Below are 18,529 nucleotides of genomic sequence, written 5' to 3' on the forward strand. Positions count from 1 at the left end.
ACAAGATGTATGAGGATGCCAGAATTTGCATGGCAGTCCACATAGAAGCAGTAATTTTCCTAGCTTGGGCAACTTAATAAAAGGAGGTCAAAAAGTGAGGAGCAGGAAGGAGAGGGACTGAGGACTTCAACGCGGACAACAGAAATTACAGCCCTTGATAGTTTTATCATCAGTAACAGAACAGCAGGGATGTCTAGCAGAGATTTCTGATTTCTGGGATTCTGAAAATGGAGTAGAAATAATCCAAATATTTTGGCAAGATAGGTTTCAGGGAAGTGAGCAGAAAATACTCAATACTGTGGCAATGTGTCCTCTGAACTTTCAATCTCACTCCTAAGTGAAAGAGTTGACCAAACAGCAGAGCTCATGACAAGGTTTCTCTGATACCGTAAGTAAGCATGAGCCAATTACCAAGTTTATCTACCAGCTGTACCTCAAACTCCTCTGTTAATCTGAGATGGGACATAGATCTATCACAGAGCAGACTTCCATTTAACCAGAAGCTTACAGTAAGTTAAGAGAGCAGTTTATAATTAAATGATTATTTTGAAACTGCTTTCTTGTCCCCAGAGCAGGTAACTCAAGGCCTTTGGTAGCAATACTTCCACCCCACAACACAGATCTAGACTTGCCATGTAGGAAATTTGCAGTGATTCAGAGACCCAGCACTGCCCAGACAGCAGCAGCCAGCACCAACACAGCACTCTGTCAACAGCTGAATGCATCCAATAAGGCTATCCACCCTTAACAGGCAGTAACACCTTCAGCTCTTGCAATAGCTACACTGTTCCAGCTTGCAGTACATGCACCTGCTCTATCTCATGACCAGATTTCCTTTAATATGTGACTGAAATCTGAAGGAAGGCAGGTGCAGCTGCAGCAAGTTACATCACCAGTTTTGTGTCCGCTCTGTACCAAACATTGCTTCCTCAACATGAAACATTACAGCTGATCTAAGGAAGATTTCTCTTGCCTCAGAAGAATGACCTGAGATTTTAATCCACCTCCTTCTCCTGATCTAGAACTGACCCACCCACTATTGCTAGTAAATAAAGTTTTCATTTAAACACTCAGATTTAAGTTTATTCATACACAGCAAAAGTTCCACCTGCATATTAAAAACAAACAGATTAGAAGTAAATGTTTTATTCTTCCAACTAAATTCCAGTACTACAAGGGCAGTAAAACAATGATACACTGAAAAATTGCAGCAATAAACATTTGTTAAAGACTGATAGAATAAATAAAAACTACAAAAATGAGAAATCATATAAACCCATTCTTAACCCCCAAAAAAGTCATGGAATACAGAAATGCCCTCCTTCACTATTTCACAGGCAGTACTGTGGGCTATTTGCTTAAAATTGTCCTGGGATTACATTCTAACTTAACTGTGATTACAGCTCTGTTGTAGTGCACAGTTATGAAAACCACACTAACTTCAGTCAGAAGTGTCATTCTACATTTTTATTTACACAACCAGTGAAGGGCAACTTCTAGAACACCAGCTTTAATCCTTTACTTTTTCAAACTTATTAACATAAGAAGCCAAATCGTAATGATACAGCAAATGAGGCCACTGGTATTATTACAGGTAGCAAAGGTCCACATCCAGGTGGTACTGACATCAGGGAGCACTCCAAAACCAGTTGCTGCATAAGAGTGGTTGCCACTGACAAAAGCTTGAAATAACCTGTGTTCACAGGGGGGAAAAAATATGGCATTGCTGCAAGTCTTTACTGGGATAGCTTGCAACAATAAAAGAGGGTGTATAGGGCAGCCCACATATGCAGAAAGTGTGATTCATGAAACATCTGGAAAGAGAAAAAAAAAAAAGAAGAGTTAATGACAGCAATGACAAATATTAGCTCTGTGCAAACCTTCTATTGTATTATCAAAACTGGTTTCAAAACTAAGACCCCAGCATGCTATGAGAAACTAGGTCTAGATGTTTTAAACACAAGCTGCATTTGCTCTCAAACCTCCCTTTCAATATTCCATATTCTCAATTTCAGGTATTTTACCTTGGGGCCAGCAGCTTAACAGCAAACAATGGCCATTTAAATTATTGAACACTTGGTAATTCAATGCTGCTACAGGGACCAGAAGAAAGAGATACTCACAACTGGCAGGCTGTTCTCCATATCGTCGCATGATCTGATCATGCGTGAACTTCACAAATGCGTCATATTGTTCTGCAAGGATGAAACGTTACAAGTATCAGTGTTAAGTTTAAATCTAGAAGAATACTCAGGGCTATTTTTTATACGCATAAACCACACAAGTTAAGCACAGACCAAATTAGCAGTAGTTTTAAATAACTTAATATACAGTTCATAGCTGCCACTTCATTTTTATCCTCCAGAACAATTCAGCCAATGTCCCCTTAATTAAAAGACTCTCCCTTACAAACTTCTGTAAATGAGAAAGATGGCAGTAAACTCAAAGAGAATTATGCTGCACATAACAAAGGCCTCAATATACCTCACACCTGCTAAGTATCACACATCGTATTTTGAAGAAATGAAGTGTGCTCATTTTACAGATCCATAATGGGGGCAGAGTAGTTAAGGAAAACATGACATAAGGGTCAGTGCTAGGGTTGGAAACATAATTTGTCTGCTCCTACCACTACCAGATCTAAGAAAATTTATTTAATGAAATGGAAACACAAAAGTACAGGAAAGGCATTTGCTACAGAGTTAGAAATTTTATTTGCTGACTGCCAGAAAATCAAAAGGAAACAAGAAACTAAAAGGAAGAAATGCTAAGTGACTAACTTAAGTAATTTTAATCACAAAAGTAGCTACTATGGGAGACATATAGTTGACTGTGGACTGCATGAGAATGGTTACTATGTCATCTGAAATGAAATTTTAATATGAAACATACTTGGCTTTGAACTAAGCACTGTTATTTCCCACAACGGTTATTCCTTCTATACACACATACATACAAATACATTCACAATATTTTATTCAATTTTAATACTGCACTCATCAGCAGGATATCACCTTTCAGAATTAGGAAATTGAACAAGGAGAGTAATATCTACCAGATGCCGCTCCTCTCCATTCCCCTTCCTCCCTTGTGGAAAAATACATGTGCAGCAATGTGGGGTGTTCTGAGAAAAGGGCAAGGTCAAAGAAGGCAATCTTCAACCAAAAATGCAGTTAGATTTGTAGTGGTTCCTAGTCCCACAGGTTTGCCCCAATAAAGTCCCCATCCTCTTGCAGGGATGAGCTTCACCTTTGAAGTAAACAGGGTATCAGTAATCAGCAAGTAGTGCAGCAGCAGCCCAAAGACCGGAGCAGACCCAAAGATCTAAGGACATTCATCCCTGACCAAGGGGGCCTGTGGTCACGGTGGCCAGCTGCCCTCTGCCCACAAGCAGGACCCATTTCACTGCAGTTCTGACCAGCGGCTTTTCAGCAGCCATGCGAGGACTTTAGCCAAACAACAAAATAACACAGAGAGCAGACTGAAGGATCTAGTGCTCTGAGACCGCTTCAAAAAGTAACACCAACTAGAACTTTTCCTAAAAGTATGCACTGAAGGCCAGAATTGATCTTGCAAATGTTCTTCTATAAAGGCAGAAGTCAGCATACACAGCTGCTTTGTAACTTCATCTTAGTTAGAACTATGGCTTTGCCAATTTTTTAAAAATCCAGTTATCAAAAAGCCCCATATTTGTGACATTCATATTCAGAAGTTAAGCAATCCAAAGGTAGGAGCAGCCTACAGTTAACTACTTGAGAATTTAAGTGAACACTGCACAAATACTTACATCACTGTATCATATATATCCTAACTATTTTAAGTCGGGTGGCTAAATGACATGAACACAAATACAGTTACAATACTATAAAAAGCCGGTTTTCAGAGATTCTTTAAAACTTTTCAAGGTAGTGTTTTGTTAAGGCTCTTGCAAAACCAAGTTTGTGCTAACACAGCAGTTTCAGGTAACAGAGGCAGGAAGAGAAATCAGGGCATTACAATGATCTGAGTTTTCCATTTACCAAACATTTACTCTGCATGAAAAGCAACTCTGCTTGCAAAGAACATGGAAGAAGGAAAGAATGGGCACTATCTAGCTAACTACCTACATGACAACTCTGACTCAGAAAATACCCGAGATACAAACATTCAGTTAAGTCATTTGAAAGAAGCTATTCAACTGAGATTTATTATGGAATTTCCAGTTACCTTTCCTTTGACTTCACTTTTGTAACAAGGAGTATCACCTTACTGTACAAAGTTTAGAAAAGGACATAACCATTCTGTCAGCAGACAACAATAACTGGCCTTCCATGTAGGGAATTTCTAAATTCTTTTGTCAGTCTTTAAATTCTTGTGTAAGGTCAAAAATGTATTACCGGCTCAATAAATGTGATGCAGTAACATGATCTTCCTAATTGCTCTTTTGGTGAGCACTATGGTAAGAACAAGTAAACCTAAATCATTTCACTAAACCACAACTCCCAGATAGAATTCAATCCTCTCCCAAAAACAAACCAAACAATGCTCCCTTTGGGACTGAGAGACAGAGCACAAGTAAGGAACTTAACAGAGGGGCTTCCTGTTTGTAAAGAACTACAAGTTTGTACTCCAAAATTGTTTGGAACAAAAGTAAATCTATCTGGTCTTCAAATAGCTATGAGCCCTGCTAAATGAAATGCATTTAAGAAAATACAAGAAATGACCCAGTTCCTAACATATATACATGAGGAGAAAAAGTTCTAGAGTCCTAATTCATCAGGCTGAAGCAGGTTATAAAGAACAACCCTGAAATGGAACACCAGACCCAAAGCAGCAGAAGTATTCACTGCGTTAATTGTAGTTTTAAATAGACACAGCTTTAAGAGGGACAGAGAACTATAGCAATTTCTTACACAGAAGTGGCAGATCAGCAATTGCAGACCATGAACAGAATCTTGGGTGCAGCGACAACACTATCACAAGCAACCCACAATCCTGGTGACTTTCTGCATGTGCATGCCTGTAAAAGGTTTTATTCCCACCTGAAGAGACCTGCCAACTTTAATTCTGATGTGTTTTCAGGTGGGAAGCAGAACAGCTGTAGGTATTCAAAAGCACCTCTGCAGAACCATGTGCTCAGATTTTCATTATCATCACACTAAATATTAAATTAAGACTCCAAATCATACTGTGAAAGCACCTACCTCTGAATACACAAGAATTTTAAGTGCTCAAATGCTAGCAAGAGGCTTAGAAGTAAAGGACCTCAAAAACTGAAGAAAGGTCCTATTTACAATGCTGACATTAGCATGATCTTTATGGAAAGATAAGCTGGCATCAGGTGCCAAGGATTTCAGCTGAATTGTATAATATAAGAATTCAACATGGAACATCAGGAAAACAGTTGAATGGACTCTCAAGCAGATACCAAACACTGCTGGCAGCAGTGTAACGGTAAGTACTGGGAAGAGAAAGGGAAATCTTAGGTACTGTCATCTTGCCAAATTCCAGAAAAAGGAAGTCAGTTCCCAAGCAGGAAAAAAAAAAAAAACAAAACAAAAAAACAGTCCTTCAAAAAGAGCTCTAAAGGCAGTCTTTCTGAAGAAGGAGGGGAAAAAAAAAAGTGAAACTGTCAATTCAGACACAAAATAGCAAGAGAAAGTTCTAACTGAAATAAAACCACTGTCTGCACTGACTAGTAATAACTAAGAGTCATACTTTCTATCCAAAGCAGCACAGAAGGAAAAAACCTATCAAAGGGAGTAACCATCAATTTTTCTGTATGCAACCCCATTCCTTCATCAGATTAGGTCAGGAAAAAACACACACTGTAACAAAAACAAGACAAGTTTTAAGCTTTCAAATTCACTCTGACATGTATTATTCTGAACTGTAAGATACCTGCAAGTTTTGTGGTCAAAATTTCTTCATACTCTTCACGGATTTTCTCTTCACGTTCTTTCAGCAAACGTTCACAGATCATTCCAACTTGTCTGAGAGTAAACAGGGGCTGTTCTTTTTTCAATGGTGATGATGCTGCAGATGAAGTACCTAAGAGTAAATATTTGGGCATACCAATTTACAAGTAGATCAGAACCAGTTTTTTATAATCAGGTTTCTTCACACCTTTTTCATTAAAGGAACTTTACAAAACACTTGAAGATTAATTTCTCTGCTATTTGATCCTACTAATTATTACTGAAGCAGAACTGGATGTTCAAAAAGGAAGACATCAGCAATGGACAACACACACAATCATCAAAACCCCAAGAACATCACACAAACACTATGAACACCATTTACATGGCAGTTGCCACATACAAATTTAGGCTTCTATTTTATATAAAAATTATAGTACAGTATATTGGTGCCTATACAGCTGCTCTGCAAAAGCCTATTACAGTAACAGTGACAGAGTAGGCAGGATAGTCTCCTGAAAACAGTGCCAAGTTTTTGCCTGACCAATTTTTAAAATGAAACCCTATCTTCCAAACCAATGCCATTATTGCCAAAAAAAGCAGCAGTAACTAGTGGGAATGTGTCATAACATGACACGCAACAGGGAGAACTATTTACTCAAATGGAATCTGACAGAGTAACAGAATATAGCAGAATTACACAGAATTTATGGCCAAAAAACAACAGTAACTGGTGAGAAGGTGCCATAAACCTCCAAGTAACTAGAAAAAGTTGTTTACATAAGTAGGGTCTAAGAAAACATAGGAAAATTACATAGAATTATCTGAGTACCTGGCAAAGCTGGTCCAGTGAGGAGAAATGCATGTGGCTGTGCATCAGTAGAACAACAAGGATCTGTCTGCTGGAAGCTATTTTCTAAATGTCTTCTCTTCTGCATGCGTTTGTACTCCTGTTTTATGTTGTACAGAATTTGTTCTAAAAGATAAAAAAAACAACAAAAACAAACAACCCTAAAATAATTATCTTTATATTTCACCACTTCGCTTGATTTCCACTTAAACATCAAATGCTGTAGATAAATAGTAGATGATAATGGATAGACACTCTTGAAGTATGACCTGCAAAAACAATGTTTTACCTAAGACATAAAACCATTAAACTGATTAAAAGAAAGATAACCCAGGCTGCTTTCACCAGGAGAACACTAGAAAAAATAATCTTATTTAAGGTGAAGCATTGGCACCAGAGTACTGCTAACAAAAAGCCCCCAGCATCCTAAAATTTAGGAATGATACAATGTGCATGGATAAAAATTTGGCTACAAAACTTATACTGGTATTAATTATCCTCGTTTCTTATATTTAATCTTTAATTTAATCTTTCACTCCCACACAGCATTTATCACTCAAAGAGTTAAGAGTAACAAGACACTCAAGAATAAAACATCTACATGAACTGCCATTCCTCTCTGTGGGCTGAATGTCCTACAGGCAGCACAGTGAAGAGGAAAACACAATCTAGACAATATGCATTAAGCACCTACTGCTTAAAATATCAAAGAGCTGGAAACTGACAGGAAAAATACAAAAGCCTTCCACAACATTTTTGACAGTCTCAAATTTATCCAAATAAAATGCAGTAGATGGATCAACAGTCTCTTTTAAAGGAGTATGGCAATATGCAGCACAGCCTTTGACTGCAATGAATAAAGTACAGCAAGTTATTTTAATAAACACATCTCCATTACAGAATCATAAGGAATCAACTAATCCTTGCAACAGCAACTACCAATCTGTGTGCCTTCTCTCTGAAATTCTACATACCAAATGGCTCTCATGTGCATCAATGGCCTAACTGCATATCCCCATGTAATGTAAAATAGTCAAGAAAAAAAGGAATTTTCTATTTTTTACATTCTTCCCATAAAAAAACTCCAAAGATTCTCATCCTTTATGAGAATTCTTACTTTTAAATGCTCAAATGCTTCAAGAAAAAAATTGCCCAACTGGCTCCCAATGACACTTCTACACTTTTTAGCAAGGACAACTTTCCAGAACTCAGGTACATATAAATTCACATGATCATGTCAGAGTTACAAAGGACTCCACTCGGACCCTTCCTATTTGTCACATTTTGCCAATGCAATACCATGAAAACTTAAACCAAATTTCATGTTTGTAATCCATATGCTATGGAGGTTCCATATCTGAACATTTCTAATAAGGAACCATGTGATGCAGGAAACTTCAGCTACCACCTTCTTCAGACAGTGGCTGAAGCCTCTGCTAGACCAAGTGGAAGCAAATACTTAACAATTCTCAGTTCAGATGTTTAAATACTGACATGGCTCAATTCCATGAGTTAGCCTAGAGATTTCCAATTTATAAACTGAGAGAAAACTGTTTTGAGTCAACAGGAGTGTCAGCAAAGGAGCTTCTTGGATTTTGTCCATTAAGGACATCATACCTTTTCAGTCCCAAGCCTGCAGCTGTAAAATTTTCAACTCTCTAATGGGAGGTCAGTAATATGGTTCAAAGAAGCAGAAAATGCAGAGGACAGTAATAAAAAAACACAGCAGGCAAATTAAGAGCAAAAAAAACACAAGAAAGTGGTGCGGGGGGGTGGAGAATTCATACTTTCTGTAGGACAAGATACAAACACTCCTGTACAGCACCAAAGTACATAAATCATGTTAAACCAAGATGCAGCCAGGCTTCCAAAATTAAACAGAATTCCATGCAGAGCTGACCATGTGCATACACACATCAGAGACTGGCCTAACAATATTTATACTCAGTGGTGTTATGGTGGCAGAACAATACTTCTCAAAATCAACTGCTGCTCTGGCTCCAGTGATACTGAATAATTCTGAATGGTAACCAAATTAGCTCATGTGATCATCTGTCCTAAAGCATGTTTACACTATGAGAAACGTGACTGCACATATTCACACTGCATTTGTATTAACTGAAGCACATAATAGGCCATGACCACCCTTCACGATGACTACTTTGTCCTGGACATGCTTTCTGAACTCCAAGTGAACTGCAAAAAAAATCAGCCAAATTTAAAGTGCAACAACTTGAATAAAAATATTTTCTACAGTTCTCCTTTCTTTTATCTTTTTGCAGAAACATTCTTAGACCACATTAACCACCAAAATCACTAAGGACAAAAAAACAGACTCTGGTGAACCTGTCAAACTGCAAGAGTTAAATCAATAATCATATGCCATGTCTTCTTTACTCCTAACAAAACCTAGAAATTAAACAAGGAATAATTTAGAGAAAATGTTAAAATACCAGCCAGGACAGAAGGAACAAAAGCAAGGAGGGGTGTATGGGGGAAACAGGGAGAGGAGGTAGAGAAATCAGGTGTGGACTTTGGGAAAACAGTAACAACTAGTTATAGAAAATCAAGATTTGTGCACCAGAGACACAATTCTATCCTAAATTATACTGAATTGTGGACAAGAAGTCTCAATGATATCACAACAATTTCATCTACTTCTAATTCGATAACACTTTCTAAATTGCCACCTTCAAATCTTGCTGTGAAAATCAAAAACCTCAAGAAACACTACTGACAGATCTGGGAGATCCCCATCCTGACAAAATCACTTTAACAGTTAGCATTACTATGACTTCAGCTGAAGGTATAGAACCAAGCAAAGATTAAGAGAAAGGACTATTTAAACATGACACTGACTACACTGCAAACTGCATCGAGGAGAAAAAAAGCCTGAAATGTTGAGCACTGACTGAACACTTGCTAAGCATGCCCATAACCTGGTTTGGTAAATGGTATTCCTCCATTCAGACTAACTTAGAAGATTTAAGACACAACTGCTCAGCACAGAGAACTGGACTGCAAGGCATACTCAGTACCTTGCTGATAGCAGGTAAGGAGACTGACTCATCTCATACTTCCCTATTTCCACCACTAATAAAATGGAGATTAACAGTCAAGAAATGCAAGTTTAACATAGCACCAAACTTTCACTGACATCTCACATGAACGATGAGACCAGGAGTGTTTCAAATAAAGCAGGCACATTTTTATATCAGCAAAGACTAAGTAGACATTCTTGTTAACCTACAGTAGTATAAAATCTTAAGACTTAAAACTACTTCTGTGTGAAGTGAAATGTAAGCCTGCAAATATTTATGACTCATTTTAAATGAAAATCTGAGAGCCAAATTAAAATAATCTAATACAATAAGAAAAACTACTTAAATGCACCAAGTTACTTCTCTCATTTACTGTTCTGTTTTGTAATTCCACACAAATATATTAACATATTTTTATAGCATCTCAGCACTTGCAGGAAGCCATGAAATATTAAGGTAGTGCAAACCAGACAACTTCTGAACATCACCTATACAGCAGACATCTAACTGTAAAGAATTTTAAAACTTTGACCCAGTTAAACAAAGCTTAGAATCAGTAGATCCAATGTACTTTTGCTTCCAGAAAACCTTCCTGCTTTTTCAAGTTCAGTTTTTTAACTTCTCTGGCTTCCAATTAGTTCTGACTGTTCTCTCTACAGTGTACAAGTGACTTAAAATGTGCACTGAACTGGTGTCAAACACAGCACAGTTTTTTTATGTGCCTCAGTGTGGAGGCCCAAATTTCCTTTGAAACAGTGACATGCATTTTAATTATTTTACATATAAAAACTTAGAATCTGAAAGTACACTCATTAAAAAAAAAATCTATTGTCACCCTCTCCAAGACTATAAAATTTAAGTGAGAACTTGTATCACATATATCATAACTTATTAGATATTTTAAATAAAAGCTTTTATCCACCTTGAACATACACTGAAGTTCAAATCAGATATTGTACATCAGACAAGAATTGATCTGAGATTACAAAAGGAATATATTTAATATGATGAAACACACATCACTGTGGCCTATCCTCAGTTTCTTTGTAATTTTAGCCTACCCCCTGTGCTCAGTGCTTCTTACTGGTTAGAGATGCCTCTGAAGGCGCAGAGCTATTTAACAGGAAACACCAGGCAGAGGTGCTGAAAGTGAAAATCAGACTTGCGAATTTGGTGTGGCAGCAAGAAAAAGCCACATCAAAATGAATTAGTACTTCATAAATAGCATTTCAAATTCAACATGACCATGAATCTCTACCAATTAAACAATAACCTGTTTTATGTCCCCCTTCTCTTTCAGGTTCAAGGCTAAGATCAAGACTGACAAATAAAAACTGCTATTGTCTCACCAGAACCACCAAAGGCATCAGGGATTCAGTCAAATATACCCAAATGTAGTGACATACATGGATACTCTTTTATTATCCAGAGCCGTGTACTGAGAGCATGAAGTTAAATACACAGGTTCTTTTAATTCTGCATTAAGATCTTTCAGAACTTGAGATGCCATTTGGAGAATGAAGATTTCCGAATGAAGAGAGGATAAAATATGAACAGAGCAAATTAGACTTCAAGTTTGACATCTCAAATATGATTGTCACGCTAATGGATTACAAAGCCAAATATTCGTTTCCAAGGAGTGATGCAGTCTTCCTACTTTCTTTAATTCATGACAAGAAGTTAGTATTTTTCAAAATTCTGCCATCTAATTACTTCACCCTGACCTGTAATTACTGAGAAATTGTGTACAAAGGAAACAGCAGCTCAACTTAAAAAGTTAAAAAGGCAAACAATTATTTTCTCAATTTAAATAATTGCTTATCAACTATGAAGGTGCTGATTGCTTCACCTGAAGGACTTTCTTCTTTGAGCTTGATTTTTAAACTATCAATCTCTCATCACAGTTCCTGACTTCTCTCATTTAGCTAAAGGAAAATTCAGCAAAACACACAGGAAGGTGACTCAATGCACTGAAATCAGAGTAGCAGTCTTCCAGGCCTGAAATGGAACCTTTAGCTCAGGTTTCAGTTGGCAATGTCACCATTCAATGTATGCATTCAAACTTGAACCATGCCTGAGATTTCTTCTAAGTAATCAATCAAATGCCATCCTGATGTCAGTGGCATACATCTTTAGGGATTTCAGCTTCTGTTAAAGCAGAACTGCTCCACTATCCTAGTTCAAATTAACATATAACATTTCCATCAGGCCTGCAACCTTATTCAACACCAAATTGATGTTACCACATTCCCACTTTTGGTCCCCCCACAAACTACTGACATACACTGGTAATTTTAAGATGCCAGTTTCCCGTAAAGGCAGCACTGCAGCAAAGCAATGGATGAAGGTATTCCTCAGGGTTTTTTCCTACTTAACCAGGGAACCCTGGCAGAGACAGAAATTAAAACAACCCAAATATTCCTCTTGCTCTCTTGCTTTGGTCTCAGATGTCAACCACTCCACTTATGCTTCTCAATTAGGCATGTTAAGAGGTTAGTAACAGAATGTGTACTTTTGGAAACCGTGCTCCCCCTCATAGGGGCATGCTCTAGCCAGAGAGAAAACACTGACAACAGGTACATGCTGACACTTCATAGCCACTGGCTATAGCTACAGAATGGACAGAAGCACCTTGCCACAGACTGGGGCAACAGAGCAGGCCACCTCAGGAGATCCAGTTACTCCAGGTTTCAGGCTGACAAAAGTTCTGGTTCTCCCACAAGCTGGATGTTCACATATGCATTAGCTCATTCTGCAAATGTGTTATTTCAGGAAGTCCCAGTTCTCCTGATCAAGGGATTGAGGAATGAAAAATAAATCAAGCAATGCAAAATGTATTAGACACAGCAATTAGATGTTTCCCTTCACATAAAAAATTGTCACACTGCATTTATCAGACTTGCCACTGAAACAAAAAAAAAATGGCTTCAACATTTTATGACATCTACAAGCAAGGGTACTTAACATTTATAGTCACCACAGGCATCTATACAGAAATTTCTCATATAAATTAAATCATGAAGTCCAGATGCAGCCATTATGAGCCTTTTTTTAAGGGGTGGGAATGTTTTGTTTTCTAAAATCCTAATGATTTCTGCAATACTGGAGCGCAATGAGAAACTTGGCATTTCACCGAGACAATTTAGCAATAAATAGACATGCGGATAAGTTAACAAAGCCGAAATTAAGCAGAAAGAGATGCAGCACTACTAATATGTCACATTCCAAAGCCACTGGATCTGTTCATTTAAAAGCCAAACCTATGCTTGGCCATTGCCTGACCAAGTTTCAGACAGAAGTAGTTCAGTTTGCTCGAGAGGGCATCTCAAAGGTCATAGGAGGACAGCCCGCAGGGAAGACTAACAGTTCTTCCTATTCAAAAAGGTCAAAGACATATTCTAGCATTAACTTTGAAAAACTGTGTCAATTACATCAATCTCTTTCCAGACTTTTCTGTGAAAGAAAAAGGACATACTAAAGGCAAATTTATCTACCTTCTGTTTGTAAGGAGTCCCTCATGAGAGGCCTGTTCTCAACAGCCACGCCCACTCTGGCTTTTAGTTTACAACATTATTTAGTTACTGGGGAAGTGCTGAAGCAGATGAATGTTTCAGATGGAGGAAAACTGCATGTGATAAAGTCGGCGGACTTTTAAATTACTTCATCCTTTTTGACTGCATAGAGGTCTTTGAAGTAAACCTCTGGTTTTGGATGAAGTGTGGAAAAAAACCTTGTGATCTCAGTCTGTCTTCAGTGTTTCTATGTACCAGGAATTAGGAGACTAAAATCTCAAAGATGAAAATTATTTCTCCCTTCTGTCCCCCCAGTTTCTTTCAACTGTATTTCCCACTGTAGCTTCTATCTCAGAAATGTCCAGACATGCAGGCTTTCAACAACTAACCTGCCTCTGAATTTAAAAAAATTAAGTGTAGCTTTTTCTTTTTTCCTCCCCACTCCCAAACAATCTTTCATCTGGGTAAAACTGCAATCAATGGTTCCAAAACATCCAACTAGGAACAGAGAAACAATACTGCCAATGTTTTCTCCTTTCACCCTTGAATTCTTTTAACAGTTTTGAAACAGAAAAGCATCCTCTGGACTTCAGAGGAAACCCAGCAAGTGTATGCATAACACACAGGCAGCATCCAGACCCAGGTGCAGTGATTCTGATTACACAAAACAGTCTCATTTATAGCTAGAACTCACATGAAACTAAAGCTCATCTCTAGCATTCAAGCAGTAGAAAAATATTTAAGAGGAGCCACTCTTTCAAAACTAAACCAGTTTTACTCCAGGCAGGTATGTTCTGCACTGCTTATAGTGAACTTAGTTTTAAAAATACCATTCTACATGCAAATAATGCTATTCAAAAATCAGCAAACATACTCATGAGTTTGCTCAAGCCAGTAAGCACAATTCCAGAAAAGTACAGACTGTAAAGCCACAATTACAGTTTGGCTGCCAAATTCACCCAGAAACTGGAAGTGACCTAACAGCTGTTCAAATAACCACAAAATATTAAAACACTCTAGTGAGAGATAAATTTCATCTTGAATAAGCCTATCCCCTCTCCAACAGACATTGGTTATTTGTCTATGACCACTCCATACAGACAGCTGTTTTCTCATCTGACTACCACACTGTATTCTCAGTTCTCCATACACCCCTCAGTCAATCTGTAACATTCTACTTCCGGGTAATTCATTTTTGAAATGAGGAACGATGTGGTAAGAAGTCCTGGTGCTGATATGGTCTCCACCGCGTGAAGTTAAACACTACCAGGTCAGAGTATCAGATAGAAGAAAAATGTTTAAGCATGAACTTAAAGTCTAAGCACCAGGTCCTTTATATCTGGAGCTCTGCTTTCATATGAACATTAATTTTCATTACACAAAATTCAGACAGATTCTTTTTAAATGCTGGAAATCTAAGGATTACAGTAACAGGCTGAGAAAAGCCCAAGTCAAGTCAACTGAATTCTGGCTCTTGTTAATAAATTTCCCAACACAAAAACTAAGATAAAATGGTGACTTGGTAGCACTTTTTATATCGGACTGGAATTCTTTTCACACATACAGAAAGATGTATCTGACCCTAATGCAGACATCTGCATCAAAAATGGTAATGTGAACTCATTTTAGAGTCAATGGAAAGCAATATATATTTCTGCAGCACTCTAGGCCTCAACCTAAGACAGGGCTCTAGAATAAACCATCTGATTCTTCCTAGTGGCTACCAGGAAAAATGCAAACTATTAGTTCACAGGTAAATTTACAAAATTAGATGATTCACATACAAACTTTCAACAGGCCTCTCTAAAATTATGAGCTCTATTTTGCTCAGTGAGGGTCAAAATTAAATATATACAATTTGATAATATCCCCAAATTCAACTGAAATTTAAAGCTAAGCAAGCTGATTAACAGATGCATTTATACCAGCACGATATAAAGATTTTTTTTTTCTGTAACGGAAACCACAGAGGGAGCTTTTAAGCAAAACCCATGTAAACGTGCACAACTTATAAATGCTTCACATCTTGCTTAAGAGTATTCAAGCACTGTACGAGACATTTTGATTCACTGTCATTCACTCTTCATTATATTAGACACATTTTTTATACATAAAATACATCCTTGTCTGTACACAAATCACCTTTTCACATGGATTACCACCTGCACCTCTGATTTTCTCAGGAGACAAAGAAGCCTATATTTGCTCAATTTCAGTAACATTTCAGTTTTTAAGCCCTTCAGAATGGCTAGAGTAGAAGCTTAGGTATTACCTCAAATACTGCTGTAGGTTGTCTCTTCTGAAAATTTTATTGATTTGCTTCCTTTCAACAACACATATTTACTGGCCAGACAATATTTGTATTAAATATTCATAACCTAAGCTCTCCAAACCCCAAAGAAACCAAAAGAAATCACTGCAAAGAATACTTATCCTCTAAAAAATTAAATTAGGCCTGATTTTAAATATCTATTTCAAAGTACATGCAATGCCTCGCTGTAGCAAGGAGTGCCATCCATCACAACTCTCATCCCAGACCGCTGACTCATTCAAGATCCTTTCCTAGAGGTTCAAAAAAATATCAAGGCATAGATGCCAAGTTTTACTCTGTATGCCCTCTATATTTCCTCCATAGCAATTTTTTACTATTTGATTAAAAGCTCTAAAAAAAATGTATTCTACGGTACCATTTTCCGAACTAAGAATATTGAAACAAGGCACTGTCCTACGTGTAAATGGCAATTTGAACATTCAAACTTAGTGCTTGGTACCCTGGAGCCAACTTGTGTTATAAAAGGGAGTACCAAACACAACAGCGGAAGGAATTCTGCTGCAACAACTGCAGAGGGCTTTTTTTTCCCCCTGCACACAAAGGACACGGGTACATCCATACCTCGGCGCTACAGCCGCTCATGGCCGCGAGCTGCACCGTCCCTGAGTGCATTGCTGGAAGCTGCCCACTGGACTAACCATGGCACGGGCCAATCAATCTTTCGTGCCCGACCAAGATTCGTCCCTTTCTTCTCTCCCTACTCGCTGCTAAAAAGAACTCGGTTGATTTTTGACAATCATTACACAAGCAGACCTCGAGCAAATTTTAGGGCCGCCGGTTGACTCATCTCTCGCGCCTTAAGAATGTGAAAGGGCTTCGTTCTTGCCCCGCGTCTCCCAAACGAGAGCAGGAGACTGCCCGATTCCATTTTATCTGCCCTAAAGGCAACTCTCACCCTTTCACACAACCGCTTTTAACGCTCGGTTTTCCTACGGAACTTTTAAGGACACCACAGGATGGGTTACCCGGGACGACAGCCTGTATTAAGGAGCTGGGAAGTGTAATTACCCCTTTGTTTTATTCGCTTTTGCCTTTTCTCACCGGCGTTTTGCGGGTGATGGATGACAGGCCAGCCTCCCCGCCCTGCCCCCCTCGCCCTCCCCCGATGTCTGAGCAACGGGAGGAGGTGCCGCCGCCTCGACCCACCGATAATGGCTGCGAGGAAGGGATCGATCGGGCCCCGCCGACTCCCGACCCCAGCCCCACCTCGGTCACACCCCGCTCCCCTGCCGCCCCCAGCGTTTCCGCAGCTCGACTCGCCCCTGCGGCTCTCCTCGCCATATCTAAGCACTCGCGGTACAAGGAGGAAAAAAAAAAAAAAAAAAAAAAAAAATAGCCGGCCTCCTCCTTCCCTAGGATCGAGCTTCCCCCCAACAGCACCCCCATCCCCCACGCCGCTCGGGTCCCTTTCTCCAGCCTCATCTCACCCCCCCCGCCTTCACCGACCCCTTTCCTATGGCCACCCGCCCGCATCGGCTCAACCCGGCCCCCCTTCTTCCTCCCCGTCCCTCCTCCTCCTCCTCCCCCCTCCTCTCCTGCTGCAAACGGCCATTTCTATTGTGTCTCTCGGTGCCAAGCCGAGCAGGGATCGCCCCGGCCGCTGCCAGCCGCACAGCCCGACAGAAAATGGCTGAGGGGGACGCCAGACCCACCCAACCCCCTCTTCCTCCTGCCCGCTTCCCGGCCGCCTTCCCGGCCCCCTCCCCGCCGAGCCGCCCCCGGGGGGACCGCCGGGCGCAGGGAGCGCCGCGTCCCTCACCTGTGGTGAGCCGGGACGACACCTCTCCGAAGGGCGAGGGCTCCATGCGCAGGTATTTCTGCGGGGAGGAGGCAGCGGCGGCGAAGGAGGAGGAGGCGGCTGAGGCCGGGGCTGACAATGGCGCACATCGCCTTCGCTTCGGGGACGCCGGGCTCAGCAGCGGGTCGAAATCCAGAGTCCTTTTCAAAGTGGCGCCGCAAGCCATGGCGCGGAGCGGCCAAGGGGGCTCGGAGCGAGGGGCAGCGGTGGAGACAGCAGCAGCCGGCCCTGCCCAGAGGCGTCCTCCCCGCTGTCTGGAGTGGGCTGGGGGGGAGGGAAGGGAAAGGAGGGGGCGGCTGCGTCAGGGCCGCCTCCGCCGCCTCCCCGCCGGCCTCTCTCTAGGGAGCGGCCCCGGCAGCGGCAGCAGCAACCCCGGTTCAGTCCGGCTGGATCTCCGCTCTCCTCGCCCGCTCCGCCCTGCCGGCCGGGACAAATTCCGCCCGCGGCCGGTGGCGGGACACGAGGAGTGCCGAGGGACGCGGTGCCGCTCCCAGGTGCGCGGTGCGGGGCGGCCGATGCGGCGCGATGGAGATGGCAGGGCCCAGGCGGCGGCGATGGCGGCGGTGATGGCGCTCCCGGCCGTAACCCCCGCACCAGCAATATGGCGTCAACAACAACGCCGCCGGTTCAAACGCCAGCCCCCCTCGCCGCAGAGGCTCACGGGACTCGTGGTTTCCCCACCCTGGCCCACGCCACTCAAAGATAGGATGGCCTCTGGGCAGCTCGGACTACAGCTCCCGGCGTGCACCGCGCCGGCAGGGTAGGCTTCCGGGTTCTGGTTTAAATCCCCCCTGGGAGGGTGCGGGCTGGGGTGTGGATGGGGACGCGGTGGGACCCCGGGAAGGGCCGCGGGTCTCCTCGGAACACGGGGACACAAAAGGGGCGATGGTCTTCTCCTGCCTCCTGATAGCGCAGGTGTCGAGCGGGCCGGGCGGCGGATGTACGTCCGCGTGGCGCTTGTCTGAATGTGAAATCGGGGGCAAAGTGCGTTTAGTGGCCTCCATGGTGAGGGTAGAGCAGGGAGCGTGCGGGAGTCCGAGGTGACAGCTAAAGACACGCATGGAAAGGCCTCACGACGTCGGGATCTGTGTCACGGCGT

The 18,529-nt window shown here is 41.2% G+C and overlaps 1 protein-coding gene across 2 annotated transcripts; it reads right to left on the reverse strand.

The window, feature by feature from the left end:
• Window positions 1–1,130: 1,130 nt before the first annotated feature.
• On the reverse strand, window positions 1,131–18,034 carry AKIRIN2 (akirin 2). 2 transcript variants are annotated; one of them, XM_030267213.4, is made up of 5 exons: window positions 17,392–18,034; window positions 6,730–6,873; window positions 5,881–6,015; window positions 2,124–2,195; window positions 1,131–1,814 (listed from the first exon to the last, which is right to left on the reverse strand). In XM_030267213.4, the coding sequence occupies exons 1-5, from the start codon at window positions 17,594–17,596 to the stop codon at window positions 1,804–1,806; spliced, it is 567 nt and encodes a 188-aa protein (XP_030123073.1). In that variant the 5' UTR covers window positions 17,597–18,034; the 3' UTR covers window positions 1,131–1,803.
• Between the last annotated feature and the right edge of the window lie 495 nt (window positions 18,035–18,529).

This window comes from Taeniopygia guttata, chromosome 3, assembly GCF_048771995.1.
Source record: "Taeniopygia guttata chromosome 3, bTaeGut7.mat, whole genome shotgun sequence".
Taxonomy (NCBI): domain Eukaryota; kingdom Metazoa; phylum Chordata; class Aves; order Passeriformes; family Estrildidae; genus Taeniopygia; species Taeniopygia guttata.

Excerpts from the sequence above, each read along its gene's own strand:
- AKIRIN2 (XM_030267213.4), bottom strand. The coding sequence starts at position 17,596 with ATGGCTTGCGGCGCCACTTTGAAAAGGACTCTGGATTTCGACCCGCTG. Across the intron at positions 6,874-17,391 it reads GTCGTCCCGGCTCACCACAG|AACAAATTCTGTACAACATA; the intron begins GTGAGGGACGCG and ends TTTATCTTTTAG. Across the intron at positions 6,016-6,729 it reads CACTGGACCAGCTTTGCCAG|CATCATCACCATTGAAAAAA; the intron begins GTACTCAGATAA and ends CTTCATCTGCAG.